The sequence below is a fragment of the Lycorma delicatula genome, chromosome 13 (genome assembly GCF_047948215.1).
Source record: "Lycorma delicatula isolate Av1 chromosome 13, ASM4794821v1, whole genome shotgun sequence".
Lineage (NCBI taxonomy): Eukaryota > Metazoa > Arthropoda > Insecta > Hemiptera > Fulgoridae > Lycorma > Lycorma delicatula.
Window position 1 is genome coordinate 54800641 of NC_134467.1, and position 16311 is coordinate 54816951.

A 16311-nucleotide genomic window follows, 5' to 3' on the forward strand; every position below is an offset into this window, starting at 1 on the left:
TTGATTTTGAAGGGACTGTATGAAAATAAATATCTGTTTATTCACATCTCTGTCGGTGGAGTTTGTTTCTTCATCCCCCTTGTACATAGATTTATATCAATGTACATCAATTACATCAAATTTACATCAATTTAGATGTTTATGAAATGAGGTTACTGAGGTTCTGGTGTTTAAATGTAAATGAACTTCATTAGAAAAATTTAATTTTTTCAGTTTTTAAAGGTCACATCTGCTCATTATCAATCATTTCTTTAATACACGAGCGGTTTTCAGAAGTATGTAATTATCAGTTATTATACTAATGATTAACATTATTAACTATTTTATCTGCTACATATTTATTCAAAGTATGTCATTTGTTTAAGTAAGGTTGTTAATGTGTTAGTGAAGAATAATAAGTGTATGTATGTTAAACAAAGAATAGCATACAGGCTTACATTTAACTATTGTGTTATGCGATAAGTGTTATCGAGATTCAAGTGGTAGACAGTTATTGTCCTTTTTTTTGTTTAGATGTCATAAAACAAAAAAAAAAACAGTTGTAATCTAATTTTATGATAAAAGTTTTTCATTGAATTAAAGCGAGTAAAAAAAATGTAATTTTATTTGTCTTTGATGTTATGAAATGTAACGCATGTTACATGCTTTTACCATAATAATTACATATGAGATATAAGTTTCGTGATAGCTCACGTTAAAGATTGTTTAAAGAGAGTCTTCAGAACAGAACAGTCATTAAAAAGCGCATCAAAAATTCTGTGGTGGGCGTACTAATAAAGCTAGCAATGAAGTAATTTCCAGTACTTTTTCATCAAACAGAATACAATATCGCATAAAGTACGGTAAGCCCACAAAAATAGGGTATTCTGCCCGTAGAAGGTCATCTTTATTTGTTCAATTAATCCTAGGAACCGACTATGAATATATCATTACTCTCAGAGAAAGTAATCTCGGTTAAAGCTACTTGAATTTCAGATGTTTGTTTTATTGCAGCTTTCAGAGGATGTTAATAAAATATCCTATTGTCTTGCTTTATTTACAGTCTCCTAAACTTTACAAAAGAAAATCAAAATTCTTTTACGAAAAATATTTTTTATCTAAAACTATTTCTTAGTTTTAGATAGAAAACCTTTTTATCATCGAAGTGTAATATATTATTCTCACTTTTCTGAAATAAGGTTAATCAGTATTATAACAGTTATGTTGTTTTTTTTTTAAATTGTTGACAGCCACAGTCATTTCTTGTTTCTACCAGTCACGCTTTTCCTTGCCGGTTGTTTTTCATAAAAATAATTCCTATGACTTTTATCCTTACAAATTTTTCATCTCTTAAGATGTCCTTTGCAATCGTATCTTTCAAGCGTCAAATTTATCGTATATTCTATTTTATTTTTTGTCTTTTTATTAATCTATTATTAAATAACATAATAAAACTCCTTATAGTTTAAGACACCTCATATTATAAAACAAATAGTAAGTACATACTAGGTTATTCTTTTATTAAACGTGTAGTCTAGCGTGTTGACATCAGCAATTATTAACAGAAATCACCTGTGAATGCACCAAAGCGGTGAGATTAATATAAACTTGCCGAATACATAAAAATACTTTGATATCTACAGATTCATCATCGGAAAAGGAAGCGATCGCTGGTAGCCAAATACGGCGACGTAAAAACATTTCGGAGTCTTGCGATAACAACCCGAGAAGCGTGTGCAGGTGCATTATCGTGGTGAAAGAGCACCTACTTTTTGCGTGGATGTGGATGTAAACTGAATAGCACTCTTCAATAGGTCCAGTACTTAAGCGTAGTACTCTCCGGTGATGGTCCTGGGGTTTTATGGAAAGTTTATGAGCGGTACGCCACAAGAATTTCAAAAAACCGTAGCCGTGACTTTTTCTGCAGATGGAACCAACCGTTTTTGCTTTCTTCGACGCATTTTCACCTGCTATCTACCACCGTTTCGGCTCTGGTGTGTAATGATGAATCCATGTGTCTTGTACCGTTATAAAAAATTAAAGAAACTCGGCGGGATTGCATTTAAATAAGTAAAATACTTTCGAGAAATGTTTGGTCAAATGCGTTTTTGGTCGACTGTTAACAAACCCGTCGAGCGCAAAGCTTTTCCATATCCAAAACATCGTGTAAAATGTAGTGGACGGTATTACGAGATTTCACAAGCAAGTACCTTCAGCTCGGTGTTTATTTTTACCGTTTTTGAATTTTTGTGACGATTTCGCCGGTCGTAGCTTTTTATTTAGACTCCCGAGAGTTTATCAAATAAACGGATATACGATCACGTTTAAATTCCACAGCCCACTTTTTTGCCGTCGAAAACAAAAGGGAAGAATCTTTAAAGTGGAATCTAACTCTTTTAGCATGTCTATCGGCGTTAAAACTTTTAAAACGAATTCCTTTATAATAATTCGAACTTCAGTTTTGTCTATTTTTCAGAAGACTTACTCCTTCCCCACAAACAAGCCGCTGTTCAGTGGCTTGTTTGTACGAAAATTTCCCAGCACGCCATCTAAAGGATTATACTTGATAAATATCATAGTCGTTCGGTCGTACTTTCGCCATCTATGTACCAGACTGAAAACTTTGTGAAGGACCTTCGTAGAAAGAGGGATAAATAAATATCGCTTTTTTTCTTATCATTGGTCGACTGTTTCGTTGTTATTTCTGTTCCTTATTATCCATGCGAATCGTTTAATCTCTATATAATTACCACGTCCTACGTCTTCGGTCAATAGTCGTTTTCTTCCTCTGTTGTTTACCCTTTTTTTTTCTTTCTGTTTAGCCTCCGGTAACTACCGTTTAGATAATCTTCAGAGGATGATATGTATCAGTGTAAATGAAGTGTAGTCTTGTACATTCTCAGTTCGACCATTCCTGAGATGTGTGGTTAATTGAAACCAAACCACCAAAGAACACCGGTATCCACGATCTAGTATTCAAATCCGTGTAAAAATAAAAATAACTGGTTTTACTAGGACTTGAACGCTGTAACTCTCGACTTCCAAATCAGCTGATTTGGGAAGACGCGTTAACCACTAGGCCAACCCGGTGGGTCTGTTGTTTACCCTGTGATGTGTTAATTTTCAACATCCTCTTGTAACTGCATTTCTGTTATATTCCTTTTTCTGTCATCCACGTTTTGCTGTCATAAATCTTTTTACGAATGTATGCGATTCTAAAAGCATGCTTTTTTCTGTAAAAGATTTTCTTTGATATCTATTTTTGATTTCTACGATATAAAAGCTTCGCTTTTTATATCCGCATTAATACATTCAGATTAATGTATTAATGCGGATACATTAATACAAGGGGTGCGCCTCCCCGATTTAGTTTTAATGTTGACAAGTGAGCGGTTGGGACATTTAAGCGGGTGCTGTACGGCACCCTGCTTAATCCGCTCACGCAGTTAGGTAGCTCATTAGGAGCATGTAGGATCGAGGTCGCTATACCGTTTTTTAGAGGCACAGTAGCCGTTTCTTGGCACGGACATTTGGTCTATGCTCTAGGGCGACCGAATGGGGTGGTGGCGGGAGAGATGCCAGCTAACCAATCCGCATTAATACATTCATTCTTTATAATTTTAATCCTTAAAAATCGAAATTCTGTAATTTTCAGAACTTTGTTTCCGTATTTTAATATTTATTCGCTCATTGATTGACTTTCCTTCTGTCGTTATTCATTACTTTTGTTCAACGTATGCCTGCCGAGTGCTGTAATCGTTGTAGGGAGTGACGCGAGATAACTCCAGACAAAAGTCGCTCCAAAAAATCACATAATAGCCGTCCTTAAATATAACAAACTTTCCGTGATAGTTTTACTTAGAAAAGCGAAAAGTTTAAGCGGTTTCTGTCGTATTTTTTATCGAGCCAAATTTACGGCAACACATCCGAGCCGAGCCCGATAAAATTCTGGTGATATTCGGTCATACAAATGATCCGTTCTGTTCTCTACGAGGGTCCGGCAGGTTGGTGACTGTTATTATCTTCAGAGAGTACGACTCTAACCGTACGTCAGGTGCTTTGAGGTGGCGACACGGTGAGCCGATCGATGTGGAGGTGTAGTCCGCGGAGCGAGTTGGCAATACATAACGAGGAGGTGATCTATTCGACAGGCGCCAGGAACGTCGTTAATATTTTAATTTTAAAATTTTAATCACGGTACTAGTTGGTTTGCTTGGAATTTCTCCCGGCACCACCCTATTCGGTCGCCCTAAAGCATAAGACCGAATGTCTGTGCCACAAACGGCTACTGAGCCTCGAAACACTTTAGCAACCTAAGTGTCCTAACTTAGCTCCTAGAGCTAACCTAAAAGCGTGAGCGGAATAAGCGTGGTGCCAATACACCACCCGCTTGCGTGTCCCACCGCTCACTTGTCGTATATCATTAAAATGGGTTGGCGCACTCAGTCAACTACTAAAACATATATGACTATCGATAATTAAATTTATCTCGTCAGACAGCAATTCGTTGTTACGCCTAGGCCGCTGAATGCCTGCAAGTACCTGTTTACCATTAAAGCGCTTGGAGCCTTAATTTGGATGATAGCTAGCCATATCTTTCGGTAGCTTTCTACACCAGCGTGGTAGGAGTCTTTTCCCTTAGGTAAAATACTGTTGTCGGTTGAACAAAGCAACCGCATCAAGGAACTTCCACACGGTCCGACAATAAGGTTCTCGCCACATTGACTGGCCGCTTTTTCCCCTTGACCTCTAAGTTCCAGGCTGGCTTGAGTTCTGGCTCCCCTCCCAAGAGCTGGGCAGTCGAACAAATGTGTTCGCTCGACTGGACCTCCCCGTAGACGCACAGCTCATCAACTGCCAGGTAGAACCGAAACAAATATTGGTTTAAATTTACACGGTTGAAGAGCACTCGGACTCCCATTGCCCTTAAAAACGAAGAGAGGTATATCATCCACACAGATCTTGTATAAATCTATACAAGGCCTTCCCTTGGTCGTGGCGTGACGTTCTTGCTGCCATGCTTCCATCGCAAGGCCTCCTCCGCAGGCGGTAGATTGGTGACTGTTCGAAATTTAGAACCGGTCCGTTGAGATCACCGTTCCGCTCTGGTACAGGCTCGGCCCATCCCAAGGGCTAACCCGCTTAGACCGCCGCGCGGCTGTTACCGCAGCGAAGGAGGCAGGCTTTTTTACCTTCTCCACCACCCGTTTGAGAGAAGTGTGGGTCTCGCCAAGGACCCTCCCCGTTGTCGGTTTGAAATCCTTAACTTTTTTCACCACCTTGCCCGACAGTCGAGAAATTACTGAATCAAGGGCTCGGTTTGCGCTCTGGAAGTTTTCGTTTTTCAACTCTAGTTCAGCAATCATCAAGGAACATTCAGAAAGGTACGAGTCGAACAGCTGTCTAAACTCGACTGAAATCCTTGACTCCTTTTTTGAGGATATTTTGGCTCATGGGGAAAGCATATCTTCGATCCGCCTTATCCCTTCGGGTCCCGAGCTAGACTCCTTCAAATGATGCTTCACCACGGAGTAATCCGGGACAGAGTCGACCCCCTCACCGCTGTACTCCACCATCCTCGACTTCGCAAGGAGTTGCTTTTCAGTCTTGGTTCGTCCTCCACTTCCTTGCTCTCTCTCTGTACGGTTCCGACCGAAGTTTTTCCCGCACAGCTCGACGCAGTGGTTTTGGCTGGATTTTTCGTGCAATCCGCCGATGCACAAGAGAGTAGGGCCTCCCTTCTCGTGGAGACCTCCGTGATCTCCTTAACAGAGGACCGTGGTCTCAAGAGCAACTGCCTAGTGACCTTCTCGACAGGAAGGGTCCACCGGTAACCAAGTCCTTGGCTAAACCAACGAAGTCCTCCGAGGCAATCTCCCCCGAATTGCTCTATCGTAGCTTATTAAAAATAATATAACAACTGCATTTCCTTCCCAACCCCGCAGGGGAAAGACGCCCACCTTGTAATGCTACCGGTCGCCACTCCACCCCCTCTGTTCCAAGCTCTGAGGGACTTTACCAGAGGTTGTCTTTAGACCCTATAACTGATTACATCTCACAGTCATCAGCCAGGCCTCGGTCGGTATGCTATCGATGTAAATGCCTCGGCAGACATATGCATCAGTAAATACATATCAAATTTCGCCTTCACGTAGGTCTCAAACGGACATCTTCACATCCAACCTAACATGATTCCCTCAAACTAACTAACCGAAACCGCGGAAACGCGAATCCCGCGCCTAGTACAGATTTGACAACACCGTTCTTGACTGTGAATACCTCAGAAAACGAACTAGTTTAAAGTTAAATCAGTGCTACACTCATACCAATCAAAATTGTGTTTTACGCAATATAGAAATTCAGACCTACACCCAAATAAGTCGACTAGCTTAGGTCACCTAACAAGGGGAATACAACCTCATTCCGGTCCGCGTAGGAGCCGGGGACAAACCCCGCAACCCCACCCGGCTCACCCAATCTATTTAGTGGTGAAAGTTCAGGCAGCCATGTGGAGATTGCGAAGAGGTTGGGAGGCCGAGGTATTGGGAAGCTTGGGTAGCTGCAATGGGATCCTTGTATAAGTTAAGATCCCTGTACAAGTTTGTACATGATCTGGTGGGATGGTATGCCTCAAATTCGTTTTTAAGTGCAACAGATGCCCAGGTGCTCACCAACCATGTTAATTTGAATTAATATCTGTTTCGGTTTCGCCTTGCAGCTGATGAGCTGTATGTCTGTGGGAAGGCCCAGTCAAATGAACAGTTGATGTTTGACTGCCCTTCACTTGGAGTGGGGTTCAGTGACCGGGTCTCCTGAAACTTAGAGGTCAAAGGGAAAATTGGCCACTCACAAGCGGTGAGTCAACATGGCCAGAGCCGCATTGTTGGACCATGTGGGAGTTCCTAGATGGAGTTGCTATGTTCATCCGATATCAGTAGTTTACTTAAGGGAAAGACTCCTACTGCTCCTGCTGTCGGAAGCTAACCTAGAGATATACCACGATTCGTTCCTGTTTTTATTTACATCACTTAGTAATGTCCCATTTCCATTTACAGGCATTTTAACATCTTTCATAGGTTCCATAGCAGCAACAAATTGAGCACATGAGTAACCACTTTCACAAAGAGACTATATAAACCCAGAGACTTCATCTAACAAGACTAATCCTACCAACTGGTACAAGAATATAATAAAACACAAAAATTACCATTAACTTAATATCTTACAATATAAGATTGTTTTTTTATTTTAATTAAAAATTTTATTTTTAATTCTATGCACACCAAAGACGTATATGGATTTATTTTAGGAAAACTAGAAGAAAAAGAAAATATCTGTGTATATCTCAAGACTTGGGTATGGAAAGCATGTAATGCACTTAATGCTGCTTTACTGTGATCAGTAGCAGCTGATCACACAGGTTGTGTAGTCTTTTTCCTTTGGAGAACAAACAACTTCTCCTGATTCATGTGATCTGATCTATGAAGCTCAATGTTACAGAAAACACATCATTCAAGAAATTTACAATGCAAGACAATGAACTTTGACTAACTAATGATTTATATATTCAATAGGCATTTTACATCTTCCATGAGCTCCATTATGGCATTAAATAATAATACAGGTAACTATATATTTACTATGAGAATATGTATATAAAGACCTACAGCTAAAAAGACGAATCTACTAATTACAAGAAAAACAACAAAAAATACAATAAAAACAATACAATTACTATCAACTAAACAATTATCACTGATCATACAGATCATTTAGTCCTTCACTTTGAGAACAATGAGCTTCCTTTAATTCATGTGCTCTACCAGCACATCTTTGTAGCTCAACGCTACAAAAATGACATCATACAAGAAATTTATAAGAAAACAATAAACCTATGAGTAATTAATAATACGCATTTTTAATGGACATTTTAATGGAAACCCTCTATGGGTTTCATTTTTGCAATAAGTTATAACACATGAGCAACTGCATAATCACAGAAAAATATAGAAATGCAGAGACTTGTATGTAGCTAGCAAGACAAATTATACCAGTATCACAATAAAAAAAGATGACTATAATCGACTATTAAATCTTATGCCTAACAACAGATGCTGATCATACAGGTCAAGTAGTCCTCTTAATGTTGGAAACAATCACCTTCCCCTAGTGCATGTGCTCTAGAAGCACACCTTAGTATACCAAGGTTACAAGAAATCACATCATACAGGAAATTTCATAAGAGATTAAACGTATAACAAACTATTGCAATATATTACTAAGTAGAATTTTCCATAAGAAGTAATCTTATTAAATCAACATGAGACAAAAAACATACACCTAACTTAGTTTAAACCGTATAACATAAGAACAGAATGACTCAAAACAAAAGACAAGACATTATGCACAGTTCTTTCTGTATATGATGCACCGGCAAACAGCATTAACGTACACCACATGACAAGTCTGTGGCGTCAAGCATGGTTGTCAGCAGACCCGTGTGGCCTCCTCTCTTGTTCTTCCCTCCTGCTTATTGCTCTGTAGAATTCTGTTGATCGTTGTATCCACAGTACTCCACTCTCGTCTTCCCTGTAGCATGTAGCTCAATACATTTTACATTATCTAGTGTGATCATCATTCTTTTCACATGCATCCATCTCGTGCAGCGAAACAATGTGCTCCATTGCATCTACTGTGCAGAACTCACACTTCAGGGAATCCCTCCTACCAAATCTGTGCAAGTAGCTGCAAAAAATCCTGTGGCCAGACAGGAAATGGGTAAGGTAGTAAGTACCCAACTTCCCTAAATCCCCACCTGATCCATGGTCTAATCTGTTGGATGAGACACCTCATTCAAGTTCCCTTGTTAGAGGCATCCCATCTAGCTTGCCACTCCTGCAGCAGCTGATCCCAGAACAGTTTTTGACATTCCTTCCCTTCGGTTTATTAGTTGACGTATCTGCAGACAGATGGGTGGTACTGGAGCTATGACCTCGGCCGCATCGCGTGTTATCTTGGGGCAGTTTTATTGCCGCCCTCCGTTGGAGTGAGAACAGTCTCATTTCTTGCTTTTTCCATTACTTCGGCTCACACTGGCACTGCATACAACAGTGTCGACGTTGCTACCGATAGTATGAGCCGCCTCTTCCCTGCCCGAGGCCCCCGATGATTGCTCATCAACCGCGGCAGGAAGTCCATTACTCGTTTAGAATTAACTGCAGCCTCCCCTAATTGGTGATTGAAGAGGCCCGATCTTTCCAGTCACAAGCCAAGATATTTGGCACATCTTGACCTGCGGAGTCTGGTGCCTCTGACCACAATCTCTAAGTCTCTCATCCGTCTGCGGCCTACCATTGCAACTGTCGTCATTGCTAGTCGCAGTCCCCGCTCAGTCAATCGGCAACCATGCTCACCGCCACGTTCGTCGTATTTTCCACTTTCTCCTCGGTACGACCAGCTACCAGAAGCGCCAGATCGTCGGCATATGCTATTGCCTGCATCCCTTCTGGAAAATGTAATCTCAGCAGCCTATCGTATACAAAGCAGTGGACCAAGCACAGAGCCCTGTGGCACGCTACCGTGCATCGCAAACGTGATACATTCTTCTTCCGTATCCGCTTGGATCCCCATTTCGTGCATATAGTCATTTATTGTATCTATGAGGTACTCGCTGAGCCCCCTGGCTCTCAGCGAGTACCATGGTATGCTCCATGGTATGCTGTTAAAAGCATTTTTAATATCAAGAAGGATCACAAACGGAATCTCCCTTGTTCTCCACGTTCCTCTCGCCTTCTCCAGTGCCCTATTTGCCGATCTACGATCTTCTCTTAGTAAATACGTATTGTCGAGGGGAGAGACCACTCATGGCATTTAGCTCGACCTGTATTCTTTACAGTATTAATCTTTTGAGCAGTTTGCCTATGACGTTTAGTAGGCAAAGGGATCTATACCCTGTCACTTCCCTGCTTTGAGCATCATGCTTGGGGAGGAGCACCAGCCGAGTCTCCTTCCATTGTTTGGGAAATTTACATTCATTTAAAACTATATTGAATACATTCAGGACCGTCCACGGGTGCTTGTCCACCAATCTCTTCACGAGCACTCCTGGGACTAGGTCCGGCCCTGGACTCTTACAATTGATCCTGGAGGCTGCCTATTGAAGCTCCTTCAGTGTGAATCGATGTTGATGCTCACAGGTGATCTCTTCCCAATCTGATTCTTCCAAGGGGAAGAGCTGTCTTAGTGCACTCATAGTCAGATGGGGAAGGCGCCTGCCAAACTTCTTCGTCACTATTTGGTAGGCTCTTCCCTATGGATCTACGTCGAGTTCCTCTAGTAGTTTTTGCCACAATGCCCTCTTAGCTTTTTTAATGGGTACAATCTGCCTTCTTCTCGCTATGTGATGTACTGCGGCCAGTTCCTCTGCGTGTTCTGGGTCTCTCCTTTTTAGTTATTGATATCTCTTTCTAGCCGTCATTGCTTCCGCTCTCAAGGAGGAGATATCATCGCTCCACTAGTACACCTTCCTCCTTGCCGGTCTACCTGGGGGCATCATTCTTTCGCTTGCTGCAATAAGTGCTGTTAAAATAGTTCAATCGGACCTCCGTCTTGCTGTTGATTCATTTCCGCTGCTATTTCATTCACCGCTCGATCGATTTGAATCTCAGTGGGATACAGTCTGCAACCTTGCCTAGTATTCACCCGGAGATCCCATAAAGCAGTAAACACCACTGCCGAGTTCGTCCTCCACTATTCTCCAATCCCTAATCTTCCCGACTGCAATCTCTATCACTGCCGTGATGTCCACCAGAGGTGGGGACCTCTGGCGTATTCAGGACCGCTAGTCCCGCTGAGCCCAACAGCGTGGCCAACTCATAGCATCTAGCTGTCGACCTCATGCCCCCCAGCTTTACGTACTCCGCGTTAAAGTCTCCGGCAAGGATGACCGGTTTCCTCGACCCTCTAAGGAGTTGCTCCAAATCTCCGAGAAATTCCTGAAACCGTTCCATAGAGCAGTTTGGGGAGATAGATCCGCAAATTATCCTGTATTCTGCTAGGCCGGTCTGATTGAGGTTACTCTAACCGTTGTTCCATCGCCTAGTGCCTTAACCACGGCCCTGCGCACATCTTCCTTTGTGGCCTCCGTCTCTAGATCTTTGAAATATACTACAGCCGGTTTGGATGACGGGCCTTTGTCAAAAATGGCCGCTTCTGGCGCTCGTGTCTTTACTTTTTCCCTTAGTCTCTCTATTGCCTTCGTCCCTTTTCTCATGCTGACCTCTACCTATTCTCCTTGTCCTTTCCTGACGGAAAGGATTTCAGGCGCCAGTTCCTCTCCCACAGATATCCTTTACTTGCTTCAGGAGATCCGCGTAAGTGGTCCCATGTTTTCGCACCAGTACCGTCGCCGTTTTCTGGTGCTCTGGATTTTTGGTCCCCCACTCTCTCCTGTTAAGTACAACACAGCTATTTATTTACAGAAACCCGAACGGAGAAATTTTTCTTACGTATGACTCATTGTATAGGCTAGCGTACGATTGTTCGCCACTCCCAGAACAAAGGGCGGAGAGCGTACCGTAAACAGTAGACATCAATCTTGCGCTGGTTTGGCTTGGATATTATATACAATTATAAAACTATAAATAAATATACTTTAGCCTAAACATTAATTAATAACGGCCGATTAGTCTGCATAGTATTTCATAATAAATAATATTTCAGTATCTAATAAATAAATAAATTATTAATTTAATAATATATAAACTCAGGATTAAATAAGTAACTATAAGTATAAGACGTGAATTTGTTTATCGATCGGAATAAACATTAGTTGTACCGTATACATACTGCCTTTAATCGAATTATTTATTATAAACCCGTGCTCGTTAGCCGGCAAGATATTCAGTTATCTTGTTGATCTGATGAACAGCAGATTTGTGCCGATTCGGTTTGGACAAGCTATATGTACTTATTTTTCATTCATCAGGCCTTTGACGGTGTTCAGAACGATTACGGGCAACCGTAAGAAAAAATTGCATGAAACGCGTGACCTTTGATCTTATAATTTTTAATAATGAACGCATCCGATGTTAAAATTTAGCGTCTAAATTATACCGAACAAGAACTCGACTTACATATACACACAAGCGTTCAGAACTCAAAACGACGACTACCGAAATAAATCCGTGTTTTTTAAATCTACCTTTTGGCCTTTCACAGAACCCCAAAACGAGTTTTTCGACATCGTTTCGTCGTGAAGAATTCTGAAAACCGAGGTTTCACAACCAGCCGGACGATTTGCACACGGAATCGAGTGAACAATAACGCGTTCTCGCCAAAAATACTGTAATTTTTTTACGTTCTGATGATTTCTATTAAAAAAGATACATTTATTTTCTGAAAAATTTATATCGAGATTAGAAAAACTTTTGACGAAACGTTTTCCACAAGTTGCGGGAGAAAATTTCTACAACTTGTAAATAACTCTGAAGTTGAATACCGCATTATAACTTTTAAATTAAAATAGTTTGATATAAAGTATCGTAAGAAATGTATAAAAAAAGTCAGAGAAATTGCATCGCTTAAATTCGATCTTTAATCGGATTTAAATTTAAAAAAAAATTAATATCTGAAATACAGAGTCTCCTTAAAGCAGAGGTACTCAACCTGTGGACCACGATAGCGGTACGAACGGTACGATAGCGGTATAGATTTAAATTAAACTGACAGTTATCCGTACAAAACAAATAATAATTTGAAACGTATTTTCCGAATAACTTTTACGATAAATTTTTGCGGTTTCGCGATGCATTTAAGACGTATCTGTTTTTAAAAAACGGAGTAGAGTAACTGTAATCGGGTGTAGACCACTTATAGTTATCGGAGAGACATTAATTAAACAGGTAACACGTTTCGGTTTTTTTTTCTGTAGCCTTTTAAAACAGTCGTATCTTAAGAGCTGGAAATAGAAGCGACGGATGACGAGAGCGTGGAGGCGACAGGAGGGTGATGGTGGCACTATAAAAATATAATAAATAATAGGCTAATAAGGACCGGTAGATTAAGGTATCACGTATAGGCTTGCACAGTGTCGGTGGTATTGTGGTGGGGAATAATTCGGTCGGCAATTCGCAACTCCGACCGCATCACGGCCACTTCGATTCTATCAACTTGAATTCTCTCGCGGCGTATACGTGGTGTGATGTGTTAACTCTTAACTACCTACAATCGCGACCTCGAGTCGTCAGTCTGTGTGCAACTCTGGCCGAATGATAGTTTCTCCTACGTAGCGGTTGACGAATCGTTTTTTTGTTGCGCGTGCACGGGATAATCTTTATGCCGTTTAATCCGATTAACGGTTTAAATTTTAATTAATTTATTATCGTACCGGACCGTTTCTTTGATGTTTTATCGACGATGTAAAAAAAATTACAATTTAATATTTTAAACTCGTTATCTTATCGAATAATAATATCATCTAACCTGCACTAATTACATACGTGATTACTGTCTAACCTTTACGTTTACTGAAATTATCATCGTCATCGAATTTTACGACTTAGAATCAACGATTCTGTTCCGACTTATACACGATTATAAATAAATTTATCGAGACGTTTCAATTTATAAAACGGGTGCGAATGTAGCGCGCTATTACTGTTGTAGACGCACCGATACGAAAGCTGCTCCGTTATAAAAAGACTTCATATGAACTCGATTATCGATTTTTATGATTATCAAAATAAATAGTATCAAACTAGAATATTTGTTTATCTTTTAACAAAAAATAAATTTACAAAAACGACTAGGTATACAATATTTATAAATTATTGCGCGAGTGGTGTATGTGTATATGTGTAAGTGGATGATCGCACGGTAATTATTCAATTGTTCGTGTTAAGTTTTATAAACAACGTGTAGTTTTTTATTCAGTAGCAGTGTACGGAAGGTCTTTTAAGTTTATTCGGTATTGTATCGTTACTTTGCGGGTAATTTTTAAATAAACGTTACTGAAGCGTCATGGTTTTCTGCAATACAGTCGTTCTCAAGGTGAGTTATTATATATTTATTTAAATAATAGTTTAATGCAAGCAGGTGTTTTTTACACCTCCCCGTATTACAAGCCGCATTTCCGTTCATACACGTACGAACATTTATTAGCGAATTTAAAAATTAAACTGAGATGTCCTTACCGAAATCGTAACATTTACGGGTTTGAATCGCACCTGTAATTTTTTTTTAAAGAACCGACGTCTTTTTGTTAATTAAATTAACGTAAAAAAACGTTTATATTATATAAAAGATCGTAATCGTTAAAAATCCCTCGGAGGAGCTTCGCTAAACTACGTACGTGTAGTGCGATTTGTTATCCGTCATACGATTCTGGGAACGGGTCACCGAACGTACCCGGGCGATTCGAATTCGGTTTGTACGAAATCGGTAATGCGCCGAAATACCCTGATCTTTCTAGAGCGCAAAGAAACGTGTTTGACGGTATGTTCGTCTCGTTCCGCCGTTCCTTTGTCGGTAAATCGTTCATTTCTCTGTGTGTCGATGAGTTCTTTTAGAAATATTTGACGGAAGCGTTCTTCTTGTCGCTTGATGGTCTGAAATGTTTTTTAAATTTTGACCTAGGGTTTCATTTCGGGCGATAAATTACATCTGATACCTGAAGAAATGTAGGGACGCTCACCTCGTGAAATATAAAAAGAAAAGAGTTTGTCCTGGTCTTAATACGATTTAAAAAATTACCTCCCCCTTTAAAAGATTATTTCTGGCTTATATAAGAATGACGCCGGCTCATTTATTCTCCCTACTGTTGTCTCGTTTGACGCTTCGTAAAAGGGACCTTGTCCGGTAAGGGTGTTAACTTTCATAATCTTTTCCGATATTCGAGGAAAGATCGAATTATCGATCTATTTCGTTTTAAAACTTTTGTTATATGAGCGTACGAATAAAAACTTAACGTTTTCAAATAATTTTAGGTTTCTGGATCCGAAGACGCAGTAGAAAAAAAATGAAATAATAAAATTCGTAATAGAAAACATTGAATTATCGTTTATTGAATGGTGATTATATACTTGTATTTAACAAGGAGTAAAAATGTTAACTTTCTGAAGAGTTTCGGGACCGCGTTTGTAATCCCTTTTGATTAACAAAAATAGTAATATTGCGATATTCGAATGTTCTTTTTCAAAAGTGTTTTTCCGTCCGCGTGCAGACTAAAAAAAAACCGTGAGCAAACTGAATCTCGATTGTACGAATTAAATGGCGTTTTTTTTCGGAAACGCTGATATTCTATCGCTACAAAAATTATTCAAAGAAAAAACAAATTTATATAAACACGCGTTACCTTCATTCTTGTACCTGTTAGTTTTATCACCCGTTACAATCGTACTGTTTTTAATGGAATTTTTGGTTAGCGTTAATCTTAACCGCGATTTAAATGTATTCCGGTACGGGTTGGAACATTCCGCCTGTAATATTTACAGGTAAAATAAAAAAGACTACACGGCCGTTTATTTTTGGATTCTACTCGTATTTCTCAAAACGAACAAAAAGTGTTCTCTGAAAAAAATGCGAATTCCCTTAATTTTCCTTCTGTTTGCCGTTTATTTGTTTGTTTTTTAGTTTATACCTAGAGATCGGATCGAGGAATTATTAAAATGTTCGGTACAAATGACGGTCTGACTCCAGAATAAAAAATTATGACGAATCGCGTTACAAATTTCAAAATGACGGCCGCGCCAATTTTTTAAATCTTTTACATCTTGGTAATCACTTGCTTTAGCAAAATACGTTTTATCAGACGATTAACAAAACGACGTGTTTTCGAAAATCGGTCGTGAAACAATCGACTTACTGCAGAAAATGATGACATATTTTCTGCCGGATTTCATCTCCACCGTTATTTAATTAATTAATTTGAATGAGCTTGATTTTTTTTTCATATTTTAGGCGCTAAATAACGGCTGATTACACTTTTTTCCTCTTTTTTTCTATTCCTAATGCGTACGTTACAATCTGTTCGACTTGTGAACAATAACCGACCCGATTCGTGTATTACACGACTACATTCCGACCGACGTTCTTGAGACTTATGGTTAATCGAACCCCGACAACCGAAGTACACCGGCATCTACTGTTTAGTATTCAAATCCGTTTAACGGTAATTTATCTTTACTAGGATTTGAACCTTAGAACCTTCGACTTTAAAAATCGGCTGTTAAACACAGCCGATTTGCGACTACGATTTTACCGCTAGGCCTGTCCGGTGGGATTAATAAAGTTAACTGAAAATAAATTAATTTATAAAATATTACTTTACGACCG

The 16311-nt window shown here is 39.7% G+C and overlaps 1 protein-coding gene across 1 annotated transcript in view; it reads left to right on the top strand.

Annotated features, from left to right (window-relative positions):
- The first annotated feature begins 13132 nt into the window (after window positions 1-13132).
- Window positions 13133-16311, top strand: part of LOC142334075 (cationic amino acid transporter 3-like) — a 149450-nt gene continuing 146271 nt past the window's right edge. The window contains exon 1 of the mRNA XM_075381750.1: window positions 13133-14028. Within this exon, the coding sequence (XP_075237865.1) occupies window positions 13999-14028 (30 nt within the window). The 5' untranslated portion in view covers window positions 13133-13998. The remainder of the gene's footprint in view (window positions 14029-16311) is intronic.